General features: G+C 34.7%; 1 protein-coding gene across 1 annotated transcript in view; it reads left to right on the forward strand.

Moving 5' to 3' along the window:
* LOC123708112 (dedicator of cytokinesis protein 4) overlaps nucleotides 1-18,054 on the forward strand; it is a 79,009-nt gene that overhangs the window by 45,184 nt on the left and 15,771 nt on the right. Inside the window, exons 13-24 of the mRNA XM_045658624.1 lie at nucleotides 297-465; nucleotides 911-1,045; nucleotides 6,664-6,910; nucleotides 8,036-8,222; nucleotides 9,114-9,358; nucleotides 10,516-10,677; nucleotides 12,601-12,729; nucleotides 13,378-13,522; nucleotides 14,251-14,479; nucleotides 15,206-15,362; nucleotides 16,580-16,693; nucleotides 16,987-17,115. Coding sequence (XP_045514580.1) covers nucleotides 297-465; nucleotides 911-1,045; nucleotides 6,664-6,910; nucleotides 8,036-8,222; nucleotides 9,114-9,358; nucleotides 10,516-10,677; nucleotides 12,601-12,729; nucleotides 13,378-13,522; nucleotides 14,251-14,479; nucleotides 15,206-15,362; nucleotides 16,580-16,693; nucleotides 16,987-17,115 — 2,048 coding nt within the window. The remainder of the gene's footprint in view (nucleotides 1-296; nucleotides 466-910; nucleotides 1,046-6,663; nucleotides 6,911-8,035; nucleotides 8,223-9,113; nucleotides 9,359-10,515; nucleotides 10,678-12,600; nucleotides 12,730-13,377; nucleotides 13,523-14,250; nucleotides 14,480-15,205; nucleotides 15,363-16,579; nucleotides 16,694-16,986; nucleotides 17,116-18,054) is intronic.

Below are 18,054 nucleotides of genomic sequence, written 5' to 3' on the forward strand. Positions count from 1 at the left end.
TTTAAAATTATTTTATTTATATAAATCTACAATACATTTTTTAAATTATTTTATTTATATAAAACCTTAATATATTTTTAAAACTCTTTTATTTATATAAAGCTACAATTATTTTTCAAAATTCTTTTATTCATATATCATACATCAACTAAAGTATGTTAAGTAAATTGATATCCTTTGGAGAGCTTTTCTTAGTTGCGTTGAACGCGCTTTCGCGTGATAGTTTCCAGGAAGTATGGGTTCTAATTAAAAAGTATTTTTTGCGTATAATTAATTGTTATTACAAATCTCTTCAGAGGATCTCCTCGCGCTACTGCAATGGCGGGCGCATCCAGAGAAAGTGCAGGAGACCTTGCTCCGAGTTTTGCGACTGGGAGACGGACTGAGTTGCGAGGAGCTTATAAAATTCCTTCGGGACGTTCTGGACGCGTTATTTGCCTTGTTTTCTACTGAAGATGGAAACAGGTATTCAATACTTTTGGTTTATTAATAATTTCTTATTTTTGGAGTTTATTATTCGTGATATGGTCAGGACAGCACAGCCTTTTAACACTTCATTAGACATCATGAGATTTGTAATTAATGTTTAAAGTTTTGTGGAGGAAGAATTTGTGAGCTTTCAGACCTTAACTTCGCTAGCGCTTTTCAGGGTATGACCACAGCTCAGTTGTTAATACAGATTGTAGTTTGAATACATTTTTTTCACTGCCATAGTCTCGCTGGATTATTTTTCTGATTAACTTCTAATTTATTTACCAGTCAGTGTCTTCTCGTAAGACAAATGTCTGTGGCCGTCTCCTTAACAGTTCAAGTGTGTGTTAAATACGCACACATATGCAGTCTATTAATGCAAATCCGGAGTTCATACGACATCTGAGAGGTGTTTATTATTGAATTGTATAATTTCCAGCACACCTCATTCCGGCACAGTGTTCCTGGTGCTTGTTTCGATTTGCAGTCTTCTGGATGAGAGCCGATTCCAGCATTTCCGACCTGTGCTCGACGTTTATATCGAGGAGCATTTCTCGGCTGCACTCGTTTATAAGTAAGAATATGTTTGTCATTAATTAATTTCAAATAATGTGCTGGTTCGCAATTATAATATATTAATTAAAAAAAAAAATTAAGTTAAGTTTATTGAACCAAAAAGTTACATTGACACAAATGAAATACTCCAATATATATATATATATATAATATGTAATAAATGGTTATGAATAGATACATATAGTGGCACATACTTTTCTTGGTCTGAAATTGGTACTACCGTCACTATTTTGAAATGTCAGGCTGACATCTACCAACATCTAATAAAAATCCAACTAAAATGTATTTATTATTATGCATTACAATGGCAAAGTTTTTAATTATTAAACGGTTCTAATTGCTAGGTATCTTAAAAGATATTATATTAATAGTAAAGGTAACAAAACCTATCATATCAGTTGTTCCTAAGTTTGTGTCACATTTATTTAAGCCTAGAACTGTATTTTCTAGATACTATATATATTGTATATTGTTGTGTGACTTCAAATTATTCTCCTTAAAATAGTTTTATATATATATATATATAATACAGGCAATCAGTGACGCTCTTACCGTTTATATATTCAATTATATATGCGGATATTCTAGATTTTTGTATATTATGTTTTATTTATTTCAGATTTTCATGTATTCATGTATTTATTTGCATACCATAACGTTACAAAAGATGTTTATGAGGCTTAAAGCTAGGTACAATATTATGGACCCTGTTAGGGCACAGCAAAAGAAGGCATTACGAAACCTATATAACATAGCTAATAGCAACACGATAAAAAATAGCACATAAAACTTCATACTCCAGGCTAGTACCAATTAAATAGAATAACATTTTTTTATTTATTTAATTTTGAATATTTAGGGATTAGGGAAATTAAGCTATATTTTTATCTTCTAGGTACTCATTAACGCTATAATAACATTTACGTATAAGAAGTTTTTTTTTAGTTTTTTTCATTTCTTAGTGTCTCCGGTAGTTTATTATAAATTTTGATTGACATGACTAGTGGGCTTGATGCATGTATTTGTAATCGGGAAGATGGTAGGTTTAGGCGTTTTTTGTGTCGAAGTGTGTATCTTGTCTGTATGTCTTCGCGTGTGGTGTAAAATTCTTTGTGTGTATGGGCAAAATTTACAGATTTCCAATATGTATAATGAGGGTAGGGTGAAAATGTTTAGTTTTATGAAATGTGGTTTGCAGTTGTCTGTTTGTTCTATGTTAACTATGATCCGAATTAACTGTTTTGAGTTGTGAATAGTGCTATTTCCCCACATTATTACACCGTAGTTTAGCCATGCATGCGCATAGGCGTAGTAGGTGGTTAGAGCGGTTTTCTAGTAGTCTTTTTAATTTCCCGGAAAGCATATACAAATTTTGAAAGTTTTAATTTTCTTTTTTGTATGTGTGATTTCCAGTTTATGTTTGTGTCTATTGTTATACCTAGTAATGAAAATTCGTTAACTTGTTCTATTGTGTGGTCGTTAAAAGAGAAATTTAGAGAAAGTGGCTTTTTTTGACGGGGGTGGAATGCTATTGTTTTGGTTTTTTTTTTTTTCAAAATTTATGTCAAGATTGTGTGCATTCATCCAGGTTATAGTTTTTGTTAGAATATTATTTAGTGTAGAATGTATGTTAGTGATATCATGACAGGGGGTTATACTCGAAATATCATCAGCGAATAAAACACATGGACCAGGTCCTTCTATGGTTTTTGGAAGGTCGTTTATATAAATGAGAAAAATAAGGCTTCCTTGTGGTGTTGAGGCTTTTATTGTTTTACTGTCAGAGCGGTAATTTTGGAGAATTTTTGTTTCATTATTATAAAATTCTATTTCTACTAATTGTTTTCTGTTTTCAAGGTAGGACTTGAACCATTCGTTAGTTTTTCCGCGGATCCATAGAGTTTATTTGACAATATTTCATATTGTACCTTGTCGTAGGCTTTAGTCATGTCTAGGAGCAGACCGATTGCGTATTATTTATTATTTATTATATTAAGAGCTTCCTATATGAATTTATATACTGCTAAAGTTGTTGACCTGTTTTTTCGAAAACTATTTTGACATTCATTGAATATCCCATATTTCTCGCAGAAGGCGTACATCCGATTAAACATTGTTTTCTCAAATATCTTTGATGCAGTCGGTAATAGAGCTATTGTACGATAATTATTTGGGTCTGTTTTGTCGTTTTTCTTATGTAAGGGCTTCACTATTGCTATTTTGAGTTGATCAGGAAAAACACCTTCCTCGAAAGATTGATTTATCAATTTGTAGAATGGTAGAGTGAGTGCGTCTGCACATTTCCTAAGTAATTTTGGTGGAAGTTCGTCAATACCGTGAATATTTTTTGTTTTTAAGATTTTTTATTAAAATATTTATTTCATAAGGGTCTACAGGTCTGAGAAACATTGTGTTTTCGGAAGGAGAAAGTACGGGATTACATTTTGGTCTACTTGTTTGCATTTGGCTTTCTTCGCCGATAGATGCAAAAAAGTTATTGAAAATGTTAGCTACTTGTTTGGGTTCGGAAATTATTTTAATGTTTTATTGGTGCGTTCATTAATTATACTCCACATTGTTTTTACTTTATTATTGGATTTGTTCATTTTATTAATGTATTGTAGTTTTTTGCCGTATTTACAATTTTTTTTTAAACATTTTTTCATATTTTTTTATAATAGTTTGTTATTTTTGCAGGATATTTTTATGCTTTTCGTCAACCAATGTTTCTTATGAATATTTTTTTATTTTTATTCTTCGTATTTGTATGCTTTTATTTAGTACATAAGCGTATCTTGAAATGCTTTATAGTTATCGTTAATATTATGATATGTTGTTATAATATTGTTATTATCTACAGTAATTAACGCGGACTTAAATTTTAATATGTTTCCATCGCTAAATGATTTTTTATATGTGTAGAATGTCTCATGTGTGGTGGAAATTTTTGGTATGGTGATGTTTGTTATGGTTGCGTTATGATGGGAAAAACCCAAATCTTCAACAGTTGTGGATGTTTTATTTGGGTGAAAGTTAGTGAATATTAAGTGTAAGCATGTTGATGTGGTTTGAGTAGTACGTGTGGTTTTTTTTATAACATTAAATCTAGGAATTGACTAGTTTTTATATTGGTATCTAATATGTTTATGTTGAGATCTCCGCCTATAGTTACATTACATTTGGAATACTTAGTGTTTATGTAATTCAAGATAATATTTAATTTAATTAATAATTAAATTATTCTCTCTTATTCCAATAAATCGGTAATAATAATATAGTTTCCTTTGGTAATTCTATTGCACATAATTCTAGTATATAATCTATGGACATATTGGTAATATCGTTTCTTACAATATACTCGAAATGGTCTTGGAGTAGGATGCAGACGCCACCACCTCCGCGCGTACTTCTACAGTATGATGCTGCGATGTTATATCCGCTGAATTGAATCATACTGAGTTTTTCCTTTGTTAACCATGTCTCTGATATACATATTGCGTTGAAAATAGGGGTTTGTTCAATGAATGCTTCTAAAATGTGTTGTTTATTGTTAATACGTTGAATATTCTGGAACAAAACTTTAAATTGTTGGCCTTTGTTTGCGAAAGGAATGGTTGTCAGTAGACATGTAGTGTGATGTTTTATTTGGTTGGTACACGCTGTTTACTATATTTTGCGAAATGTTGAAGATGTCCTTTTTCTCATTATTATTGTTCTGTTTGTTTTCTCTATTATTTATAAGTTTCCCTTCGATATATAATTGGTTATTCCGGATAACTGCATGTAAGCTTTTCTTCCTAGCCTTCACCATTTCTTCTCGCAATTGTTGTCTTTCTTTTCGTGTATTTTCATCTAAATATTCAGAGATATTCTTGTTTCTTGGAAGTAATGGCTGTTTTTTAATATATATTTTACCATTCTTTTACTTATAAGTTCTATAACAAGTGGTTGTGTCCTCGCAGTGTTTCTTTTCTATATAGCCCGTTAAGTCTACTTGTAAGATATCATGAAACATGGCAATTAGCCTGTCGTGGAGAGTAGGTTCTGGTTCTTTTGAGTATTCAGCAAAGCCGTAGATGACAATTTTCTTTAAATTACTTTCCATGCATTGGATTACGGGGGCAGCGGAAGTATTATGTTTTAAATCCGATATTTTTTGTTTTAGTTTTTCATTTTCTCTTAACAAGTTTTCTATATTTGTGTTGACTTTTTCTAGTTCCTGTTTTCTTTGATCGTTTTGTTTAGATAGATAATTTGTTTTTATTTAGCCTTGTTTATTTCTATTTGAATTGTACTCCGGAATTCGGATATTATAGATTTGTTATTTTCTTTCAGACGTATCATTATCATTTCGCATAAACTTTGCAGTGTTAGTTCGGTTTGCATATGGTTATCGGCATTTTTTTCAGAAGTTTGGAGTGTGTCGCCTAATAGACTGAGGTCTTCAAAACTTGTATCATAATTATTGGACTGTGTTTGGTTTTCTTATTGTGATGTTGTTTTCTTCGCAAGGTGTAATCACTCGTTGTGTTATAATACTCTGTGATCGCATAGGGGTATCGGTGTTACTAAATTTAGGCATTACACAACGGCAATCTTGGCATTTCCATGATGTTTTCTGGTCCAAGTTCGTAGTGGTTTTAAAAAGTTCTCGGGGAATATTTACACATTCCAAATCATATCCGTAATTACATAGCATACATATAAGATGTTCATTGGTATGAAGTTCTCGTGTACATCCAGCGCATTTTTGCTCAATTTTTACGAGTGCTGCCATCTTGTGGGGAGTAATGTAACTTCTTATTTCACTGTCCTTAGTTTGTTAACTCTGATAATAGATGGCGCTGTTTCGTGTTTTATTACTAGTGATGCGGGTTATTTTATAGTTTTTAAGAAGGTAATTTTAAATAAGTATATATTAGGAACTTTGTTTTATCACTATCGTATCGTAATTAGTCCAACAGATATAGTTTGATTAACTCTCCGTTTCTTTCAACTTCATTTAGAATTGCACTGATAATTTTTTTAAATTTGAATTTTGTTCGTTGAAACTTTTATCACTATTTTCCTCCAGAATGTTTTATATAAAGTCTATACTCCAACTTGTATCACTGCAGGTTACAGTTTGACACAGTTTTAGTAACTTTTTAGAACTTTTTTCTCACTTTGACTATTTTTAAAAACTTTTTTAACGCGGAGCCGATGTTGTTTGCGGGTACTTATTTAATATCTCTTCTATACTTGTGTTATATATTTTTCTTTACTTGTGTTTTAAGTAAAACATTACGATCTAGACTCATTGATTCGAATCGATTACGGGGAAGGCACTCTTTTCTTGTGTTTTATTTTTTCACTTACCACACTTTAGCGTAATACTAACGTTCACCAACACTAATTCACTAGTTCAAATCGTTTTGTCCTTTTCAATATTCACACTAGGCCTGTGGTGCTAATTTTCTCACATAATATTTTTTTAAACTAGACAGTTGTCTTTGTACGTATACGCTTACGTACACCAATACTAGCAATCATTGGTGTACGTAAGAAAAACCTTTCAGGATTTCTGGAATATACAGAACGAATACGAATTAATTAACTGGAGTAAACTATTTGCAGAGGTTTACTCTCGTCCGTGCAACATTGCGCCGAATGGGCGGCAGGCGCCGAAGGGCAGGAACCTATCCGCAAATGCCTGCGGTCCCTCGGGGCCGTCTTCAGGTTGGCCGTTCGATCGCGGTGCTTGTTCGCCCGAGCCACGGGAGGACAGTACGAAGACAGCTTCAGAAGGGATGTCAGGGCGGCCTTGCACGCTTTAAAAGCTCTAGCTCAGCACCCGCATAGGGAGCATTTGGCGCCTGCGCAGGTATTTAACTATAATAATATATATTCCATCCTGTACAACCCTAAAACTCCTTCCTATCTCAAAAATGATTTAAAATTTTTGGGAGCCCATAACTGTAGCTTACGCTTCCGAAAACTATACCCTTGAAATCCCATCACATAACTCCTCCTTTTTTGGCGATTCCTTTAAGGTCTGCAGTTAGGCTATGTAATTCGCTTAGCTCCTTCTCTATCTTCCTTTAAATCTCTTCTGTACATATATCACCTGACCACATCGTATCCCCAACTTTCTTACTAACCACTAACTGACGTGAGAATTATCTTAAATTATCGTGATTTATGTGTCTTTTTACTTTTTATTTTTCATATATCATCTTTTTAGTTTAGTTTGATTTTTTTGGTCCTGTTAAGTTTTGTCTTAATAACTGTCTATAACATGTATTTATGCACTTCTTGCCTATCCTATGTAATTGAATGCATTTTTATTTATTTTTCTTTACTCACAATGGTTGCCTGGAAGAGATCGCTCGAAAGCGATAAGGCCGCCAGTTGTCCTCCTTTTGATTTAATTATGTTCATTTTTTTTATGTAACGAAGTGTTAATAAATAATAAATAAATAGGAACTGATCGGCATCGATACGTTCTTCTTTTTCGTAGTCTTCATTACTGAAGGTCAAACCTGTCTTGAAAATCCGCCTCCGCACCGCTCTACCCTCAGCTTTTCAGGGCATTAGGGATCTTGACATCCATAGTTGTCTTAATTTGGGCCCTGACTTCTGCCATCACACCCCACCCTTACCAGTTTGTGGAGACTATCCGGTTCTTTCCTGGAAGTAGAAAGAGTGGCTCAGCACCTGTAAATGATAGTTGACAGTCTTGTGATCGTACCGATACGTATAAAGTTTGCTAATGCCAAACATAGATGGCGCAATTCGCATTATCTATTGTTAAGTTGATGCCAATTCAGAATTACGAGGTTGTAAAATGATAACTGTCATTTTATTTAAAAAAAACCATATACTGAAGCCTCTCTTTCTTTCGAAGAGTCTTTCCTAATACCTCCACGTGTTTTCTCTATACGTTGTCTAAGATAAATATGAACGTCAAAACATTATATTAAGCCTCTGATTCGTTGTCTGGGTTTAGGTGGCCCTGATGACATCATGGGCGAGTGTGGCCAGAGAGGTATCATCAGCCCTCGGGCCAGTGGAAGCTGCGAGGATCTCCGCTTCCATTTTGGATGCATTTGCTGCTAATGTTCCCGCGACATTGGCTAGAGCCAGATTAGCGGCTGCTCAGGAGATACTGAAGGGACCGCTTGGACAGGAGCCTGGTAGGATTTACTCATTATTGGTATATATTGGTAGATGTGTTTAAATTTAACTGGTATTTTTATAAACAGATTTAAAATGGAGGTTATTTCAGTATGATGATATATTTAGGCGAGAGGACGATCCCTAAGTTTATTATGAAGTTTCTTTCGTTCAGTATTTTTTTATATATCTTCTTCTCATCCGATGTTCTCATGTTGTCCTCACATTGCCTGAAGTCTCGCAAGTGCGTTGTTAATCTTCTGAGATCTGGTTCGCTCTTTTCTTGAAGGTCACTAAGTCGATCAGGCTTGGAAGCAAGTTCGGATGAAGCAAACAGTGAAAGATTTTCATATTTTCTCTATTATAATATAGCCATATATAATAAAGCTAATTAAAAAAAAACGTTTAAATAAAAAAATGTGTGCGTGTACGCACGTAAGAAGTGAAACTTCTTTATGACCTTGTTTTTAACTTTACAGAAATTGGTTAAATAAAGTATTTATTCAGATAACTTTTACATTAAACTTATAATTATTTTACATAATTTTAAAACGGTACGTCGGGAAATTTTAAAATTATGTAAAATAATTATAAGTTTAATACGTTTAAAAAATAATACATAGCAATCAATCCGTTAAAAAAGTGTTTTCTTGGTTAGATAAAGTTAAATTAGATGAATACAAATAATACAATTATTTCATTTTACCTTTTACTAATATTATTACAGAATTTCATTAATTTTAATATAATTATTACTATGATTGTTATCGTTATTATATATTTTTGTTATTAATGGCTTCGAATCAACCCTAGTAGGGTCTGTACCCTAACCTAACCCTAACCCTGTGGTTAGAGTACAAGAAAAAGATGGCGCTTAACGAAAAAAATAATTTCACTTCAAAAAATTACAGAAGCAAGGAATATAGTCCTAACAACCGCCTGCCACCATTTACGCGTCCATTTGGCGAGAAGAGACGAATTGAGCCAGTGTGCTGATATGTTGAGCGAGCTGGTGGCGCTTCTCTGGAAGAAGGAGGACACCGAACAGCTGGACGAAGATGAGCTGGACCCAGACGTGGATGTCTTGTGTCTGAACACGCTGGACGTCTTGGTGGAAACTGTTCTCCATCTCATCGGTGGAAATTCTCCTGTGCTTGTAAGTTCTTATATATATATATTTTTTTTTAATTCAATTTCAATAAACTTTATATGTGCTGTATATGGGATAGATTAGAACACTATTCGTTTTAGTGAATTAGTGTGAGTGCTAAGTGAAAATTAGAACATAAAAACAGAGTGTCTTCTTAACAGAGACTGTGGGTAGTGTTATTGGACACTTTCTTATGTTAATAATTATATCTTTTTTTTTTTTTTCTTTTTTTGTAAGTAACTTATTAGTCTTAAGTTAGACTAGATCTCTAAAGAGATTGCGTTGGTACTTTTTACAAAGTGTACTATGGAGAGTGTTCTGAAGGTTTCTTTGGGTTGATCGGTACGTTAAAACATCGTACAAGCTGTATCAATTCCAAATCTGGAAGGCTGGAAGTCTTCTACAGTCCGTTTCGCAAGCCACTTTCGAAATAGCGAACTGTGGAATCGACTTCCCGTGGGAGTCTTCCCTGACGTCGGATTATTCAAAGTTAGAGTGAACTCTTTCCTCAAAGGCCGGCACCTACTAAAAATGGGTGTGCATGGCAACGACTGACCTCTGTAGTCGTCCCGTAGGCTCGTTTGCCCCCTATTATATGACAAAAAGTAGATGACGTCTTTGTTCAGAAAAAAATTAAAAAAAAACAAAACCCCTGCTGCTGAAACGTTTCAGTTATCTCAATTTCTAGAGGTCTTCAAATTCTGCGCAGGTTAAAGTGAGCTTTTAGTTACTTCAAAAACAAAATGAAAAGGGACGTATGGGAACAAAATACATGGCCCACAGTGGGTTTTTAGCTAATAATCCTCTATGTGAAAAGTTTTTTTTTAAACGTAACTGACATAGGCTTTGGTTAACATAGCTTTTACACATTGAAAGAAAACAATTTTTGTCACTGGATTAAAGCTATTTGTATTATTATAAACTTATAATTATTTTACATAATCATCATCTTTTAGTCTATACCAACCCCAAATAAATACAGATAACACAACTTTCTCAACAGCTGTGATACTTTTGACATTCAACACCTTTTGTCTTCAGTCAGCGTGACCAGGCACGCTGAAAAGCACGCGAAACGTCGGAAAAATTTAAAATTATGTAAAATAATTATAAGTTAATAATTAATACAAATAACTGACATATTAACTTTTCAATACATTTAGGGTTCAATGGTGGCCGGGCTACTCGGTGTGATGGAGTTGTTGAAGCCCGCTCATTACCAGCGACTGTGGAGCCATCTGGCGCCGCACCCGCACGACAGGAAGCCTTTGAAGGACTTCTTGATGCGAGCGTTCCTTGTCTTCAGGCATCTCGTTGAACAAGATGTGAGTATTGAGAAAATGCATTTAGATGGAATGTGTGTGTTTGAAATACATATTTTTTTATAAACTAGCGAACCAGACAGACGTTGTCCTGTCTTAACTGTGAATATTGATTTACATTTTGTATAATTGACTAATAATGCTTTATGATATACAACATTACATGTATTCCGCAATCCGTACGTCATTTAATTTATAATTGTTTATTTAAGCCCCATTTCATATATTTAATTGAAATATGGGGCATGAAAAAAAAATAATTTCAAAATATTAAATGGCTCTCTCCATAGTGGCTTATCCTTAAAAAAAATCAAAAACACAACCACACGCAACACTCGTCGAGCGAGTTCGTTTATCTTGCTGCAGCCGCGTACAAATTATTTGAAGATATCTATTAAGTATGAAATTATTTATTCAGTTACCGTCTAAAGTTCTCAATATTGGCGTGTTTGACAGATTCAAGGGGGCGTTAAAAATGCATGTCAAAGTGAATGTAGTGGACGTGTATGTCGCTCCTATATACATAATATTAAGTTTCTCATGTAAATAAATTATAATTTTGTAATAAGAAATAAAGTTATAAACATAAACATAACATTCTTTTTTTGTTTCTCTGGCGCGTGTATAAATAGTTTTGTTGGTGTTCCGACACAGGAATAGGCGACATATAACTGACCATGAGAAAAACATGGATTTTCAAGATTAATGCCACAAACAATTAGCGACTGTAATTATTTTAAATGTATTTTATCAATACTCCGATCGAAGCATTTGTTTTAAACGATATTCATTTTTCTTACATCCTCTTTGACAATATTTGAAGCACGCATTCTGTTAATGTTATGTCAAACGCCATAAGGTTACATGAAAAAAGTTTTAATTGAAAAAGTGCTATACACTGAGAAAAAAAAAAGATTACTTAATATGGTTGTTAAGTATTCTTAAATTTTCCGCGCAATTTTCTTAATTATTTCCTTTGAGAAACTTCTGACAATAACAAACACAACAAAAATTTATTATCGAAATTGGTCCTTCCGTTCACTCGTGATGCCGGGACCAAGGGAAATAGTGATTCATGAATATATAGATTTTAATGAGGGTGGTCCAATATTAACTGGGCTGATGGTCACATTAGATAGTTGCTGTTTTGTTTCGCTTGCATTATGCTAGACGCATTATGAATTTAATTTAATTATATTTTTGGTACTTTTATTATTTAATAGATATAAATAAGGGGTATTTATATCATTTTTTATTTGGTATGTTCTAGGCAAATTATTAGTAGTATATTATCAGTTGTATATTGTTCCAAACTAATTTTCTCCTTATCCTTACGACTGACTTGTGTGTTTCATGTTAAGAATATGTCGTAGGTATGTACTCGAGTACTTATTTTAACTTATGTGTGTGTCAAAGGCCAACGAACCGTTCTTTGTGGTAGTGTGTCGAGAGGAAGACGTGTGATGAAGGAATTATTTAAATTAATATTTAGATAAAATTACCTCCTTTATATACGTTGATTTTTTAGAGTGACAACTTCTTATGTGAGGGTAAAACGCTTCGTTACGTAACGCGTTACGGTGCCACTCTATTCTCTTTCTCTCACGCATACGGCAGTGGTAGGCAGGCACCTCTGTCACTCTAACCCATGGCTAGCCGTATTTCGGAAAGAAGTCACTCTCTACTTGGTGTTTTTTGAAATGTAGGATTATCAGTTTAGGTATCATTGTGTAGTTATATAATAAATATTTTTTTATTTATTCGAAAAATTAAAATTACAATTAAATCTCTCATATTTTAAGTTCTCGTTTCACAATATCACTATTTGGGATTTAAAAACTATGTATTATTGACTATGGATTTGATTATTTATTATTGATATAATAATGACATGTCAAAAACGCTCTATAATCTACAATTTTCCAGGTTTTTCCATCTGACTGGATGGTCCTTCGCGTACAAAGCTGCAAGGTGTTGTTATCCGCATTGCAAGACTTGGCTAAGCCGCTTTTGGAGCGATTTTTGGGTGATGAACAGCCGCAATTTGATTCTCAAGTAAATAAATCTTTTTTTATTAGATTTTATAGGCTTTATTCTGGTAAGTTCAAATTTATTAATTGCCTTCAGTAATTGTAAGTTTCACACTCTTGACGATACTTTTTTTGAAATATTATTTTATTAGAATTGCCTGAAATAAATCGCTTTATTTCTAAGCTTACATTATTCTTGTTTAAAACTGAAATGAAGTGTGAATAAAACATATATGTATTGATCGAAAACGATTTTCTCATTATTAAAGGCCTATAAGATATGTAATTCATACTATGTGCTATTATTATTATATTTATTTAGTTACAAACATAATAATATAACTAATTTTGTTACTACCCAGAAGGTAAAACAATTAGTTAATACCAAAATTTTTAAATAACTGTTAACTAAAGTGACTCTCATCCCTGAGATCGTACTTTCGATCCCCGGCTGTGCACTATTGGACTTTTTTTGTTTGTATTTAAAATTCGCTCGAACGGTGAAGGAAAACATCGTGAGAAAAACAGCTTTGCCTTATACCCAAAAAGTCGCGTGTGTCAGGCACTGGAGGCTGATTGACAAATGATCACGATACAGATATCTGAGGCCCAGACCTAAAAAGTTTGGCCCTACAACGTATTTTTTTTTAATTTTATACCTTGCATATTTCAGCTCTGGTCTGGGTATATGGAACTCGGAGTGGCCCTAGTAACATCGAGTGCGTTGCAGACCGAGAGATGGACTGGCAGAGGTCCCGACAGGGGAGGCATGAGGGCCGCAGCTGGACTGCAGGTGCTTGCTGTCTGGAGTAGGCTTGGTAAATGTTTTTTTTTCTTAACTTAAACTCAAAAATATCTACTCTCTCGACAACTATATTCAGGATTGACTGAATATTATTTTCGGCTATTTATTTATTATTAAGGACGGGACTCCGGGCGGGAATTGAGGGGTTTGCGTTGGTTAAAAAAATTCTTTGTGTTCTTTGTGTTACAGCTAAAATATGATTACAAAATAAGATGGAGCTCCTTGTTCCCATCTCGACCTGTAAATATTTTTTTTATGTAATAGGAGGCAAACGGGCAGGAGGCTCACCTGATGTGAAGTGATACCGCCGCCCATGGACACTCACATTGCCAGAAGGCTCGCAAGTGCGTTTCCGACCTTTCAAGAATTAGTACGCACTCTTGAAGGACCCTAAGTGGAATTGGTTTGGAAACACTTCAGTGGGTGGCTGGTTCCACATAGAACCGTGCGGCAAGAATTTCCTTAAGAAACACTCAGTACTACGGATGGTATTTTGTATTTTGCCTTTACGTCCGATGATGAAACTCAGCTGCAGATAGACCGAACAACTCCTCTGAACACTCTCCATGGTAATTGCGGCAGAAAATGCGGAGATAAATATTTTTTAGAATTTTTGACTTTTTAATGTACCATGGCATTTCTGTTTTGTTCTTAATATTTTTTCCATCACCATATACGTAACTATCTTTATTTTTTACTAATCCTCCTATAAATATAATAAACCCTCAATATTTTTTATAGGTGCCGCCCAACTCCAACTAATTGGCGCGGCTGTAGGTGCCTTACTGGAAATAACTCTAGTGGGCGAACTTCGGCGAGCGGCGTTGGGCGCTTTAGTCGCTTTGATGGCAGCCGAAAGGGCCGCCACCGGATCCGCGAGACGCACCGAAGCGGCCCTTGTCGATAAATTAGACTCGTTGGTCGCGGACAATAAGGCGGACGATCATTATCGGCGCTTGTTTGATACCGTGTAAGTAGATTATTTGAATTTATATTTTTCTTGTAATTTCAATTAGAAAAAATATTGGTAATTTTTAAGTTTATCTCACGATATTTATATTTGTTAACGCTGCGGCAGGGAACATTTGAGCTCGGTGTAAGTACCTTTAAGTAGTTTTACTTTTGTATATTTTTATTAATAATGACTTTGTTGTTATTAAATATTTATTATAATGATAAATGAATCTTAGAACATATAATTTAGAATTTAGTATGAATTTGTACTTTGTTAATTTTTTTGTATAAATAGGTAAAACTGTGCTTTATGCTTATGTTTGAATATTGTTTAATAAGTAGCTGTAGGAATACATTAATGAAATAAAATTGTTGGAATTTTTGATGCGGTGAAAAAATAGTTGCAGTGGTGGAGTGGTACATCATGAGTGGCCTATTTTGACACTTAATTGTTTTAATTTCGTAATGTATGTGTGATGATTTACAATTATTAGTATTTTGTGTTTAAGAATGTATTTATTGTCAATAGAGGAAAAAAAATTGTTTTAAAATTTCCATAATTCAATTTTAATGCAACAGAACATTTCTAACCACAATTATTTTAAGTCGAAGTTAAATTCTTCCACACACATTTAATTCAAGCACACACATCTATTCACACTCACACACCCATTCATACCCACGTATATGCCGTATGAGTAGATATTTGAATTATTTTAGATAAATTTATTGAATGTTATAGTCTCATGGAGCGTGTATCGACCGAAGGCTGGCGCGAGGCAGGCGCTGCCTTCGTGGGCTGCGTGACCAGACTCTTGGAGCGACTGCTCGACTACAGAGCCGTGATGCAGGGCGCGGAGCATAGGGACAAGAGGATGTCCGCTACTGTTAATTTGCTGGTGAGGGCTATCGAGCAGTGTAATTTAATGAAACAATTCTGGTAATAAGGATTTCAGTAGCCTAAGAGCAATAGCTTACTAGCGGCCAATATCCCAGTTACATATATATATATATATATATATATAATATTGATTTGTAAATAACAAGCCAATTATCGTAGTTATAAAATTTCTGACATTTTCAGAATAAAAAACCCTAAAACAAGTGAGAAAAACTATTTATTATTTTCGTTTAGGAAACCTATATGCTAAGATTACATTACATATAGGGCAATAGCGCACTAGCGGCCAAAACCGCAGCTACATTCGTCAGAGTAAATACAGCGAACGAAACGAAAACGAGACCGAAGCTTCTGCCACTGAGACCAAATTGACCTGAAGCTAAACACCACATGTACGCACTAGCCGTGGCTGGCGTGACTTTGTTATATAACTTCGTAATATGTATATATATATATATATATATATATATGACTAGCAGCCCGTCCCGGCTTCGCACGGGGTAGACAATTATTTATTTGTAGAAAAAAGTTGTTGTAGTGACATAACATATTTCCGCAGCTGAGTTTCATTATCGGACGTCAAGGCAAAATACAAAATACCATCCGTATCACCTCGACGTCCGTCGTTCCACAACTGACCGTTTTCTAAGGCAGTTTTTGCCACCACTATGTGGAACCAGATGCCCACCAAAGTATTTCCGAACCAATTCAACTTACGCGTACCAATTCTTGAAAGGCCGGCAACGCACTTGCGAGCCTTCTGGCAATGTGAGAGTCCATGGGCAGCGGTATCGCTTCACATCAGGTGAGCCTCTTGCCCGTTTGCCTGCTATTACATTTAAAAAAAAAACTACAATAGTTGGACATATGCTACCGCGGAGTTTTTCGTAGACATTATGATGTTCTTCAATATTGTTGTACATAATTTTGTTCTATCGCTAATAGTTTCGGCAGCGCATTCGTCGAAAGACGTTTTAAGACAAATTTTACAACACCTTCGGTTACATTGTTCCAATTTTACTAAGGATCCCTAATTTTTTTCAAAATGAAATGTAGCCTACGTCAAATTGGAAGAATGTAGCATTCTATTGGTGAAAGAATTTTTTAAATCGGCCCAGTACTTTTTGAGCATTACAAACATACAAAAATAGGTACAAATGTTTCCTCTTTTTATATTAGTGTAGATGTTAGTTTGAGAATCTTTTTTTTTTTCAGAATTTCTACAAGAACGAAATAGATCGCAAAGAGATGTACCTCCGCTACGTGTACAAACTGCACGACCTTCACATCGCTTCGGACAACTTTGTTGAAGCCGGTTGTACGCTGCTGGTATAAACTTTTCCAGCTATCTATCTCTAGTTTGAAGTAGTGAAGCCACGCCAAAAAACTGAAGTGGAGGTTGGCGGGTCATGTAGCACGCCTTACAGATCACCAGGCAAGCGGTTCAGAGGCAGACCTTACGCTCGATTAGATCAAAACTACTGGACCGGTTCAAAAGTTAATATTGTTTAACTGTTATTTGTAGTGCTGAATTGTAAATGTTATCTTTAAAAGAAAAGCTGTCAAGACACTCTTAAATTTAATTTATTTAAAAGATTTAACATTCCTCCGAAACTCCGCAGTTATACGCGGAAACCTTGAGCTGGGATAGTGACCAGGTGGGAGTGGACTCGGAGCATCCAGAAACTCCAGAGTGGAAGAGAAAAGAGTCGTTATACAATCAAGTGTTGCAATACTTTGACAGGGGAAAGGTAAGACTTAAAAAAAAGTATTGCCTTTGGTTAACATAGCTTTTACACATTGAAAGAAAACAATTAGCTTACTAAACAATAATACTGTTACGAGCTAGGGGATCGGATAGAAAATGCCGTGGATTTCTTCAAGGGTTTATTTCTTGATAAATCAATGAGGAATTTATGGGCACAAATTAATTGCAGAAATGCACTTATAACACACAAAAACACAGTCACTAATTACTTCACTTATGCACACTTCACACAGTCCTTTATCACTTGTATTCACTTTATCGCTTCGGTGTTTCTCTCTTGTTATCGCATTCAAAACTAAAGGTGACTAGTCGCGTTTCGGCTCGCTTATATATCCTTGGGAATAGTTCTAAACAATATTCGAGAGAACTTTCTAGGCGGGCTTGCTACTGAGTAGCGATTGCACAATTCTAGAACGTCCGCACTCTTTGTCTCTTTCGCACGTTGCTCCGTCCTTGTCGTACGGCGTTCTAGAGTGCTCGTCTAGTTTCGAGAAAGTTCTGATCTTCTCTCTCTCTCTCTCGTATCATTTCGTCCTTGTCTCACACCTAGAAAGTTCGGTCTAGAATATTCCTTCATCAAAGGGGTATACCTAGGCCTGAAAACGCCTGAAAACGGGTCCCCTGAAAACTGCACCACTCTACTACACATGTTCTGAAACCGACTGAAAAAAGGTTTCAGCTTCCTGAAAACTAGGGTAACATTATGGAAATTACAATTTTCTAATATGTGATTGACCCTCTCCTGAAACGGTCAGAAATCATATTACAGCCTGCTGAAAAGTTCTCTAACTAGTGGAAAAATCGACCCGTCTTCGTAACAATACAAACAGCTTAAATCCGGTTAAAAATTGTTTTCTTGCCAGTTCTAGTCAAAGTAAATTCAGAATTATTCAATTTTGTTTAACGTCTATATCATTGTGTC

The sequence above is a fragment of the Pieris brassicae genome, chromosome 4 (genome assembly GCF_905147105.1).
Source record: "Pieris brassicae chromosome 4, ilPieBrab1.1, whole genome shotgun sequence".
NCBI classification, from domain to species: Eukaryota; Metazoa; Arthropoda; class Insecta; order Lepidoptera; family Pieridae; genus Pieris; species Pieris brassicae.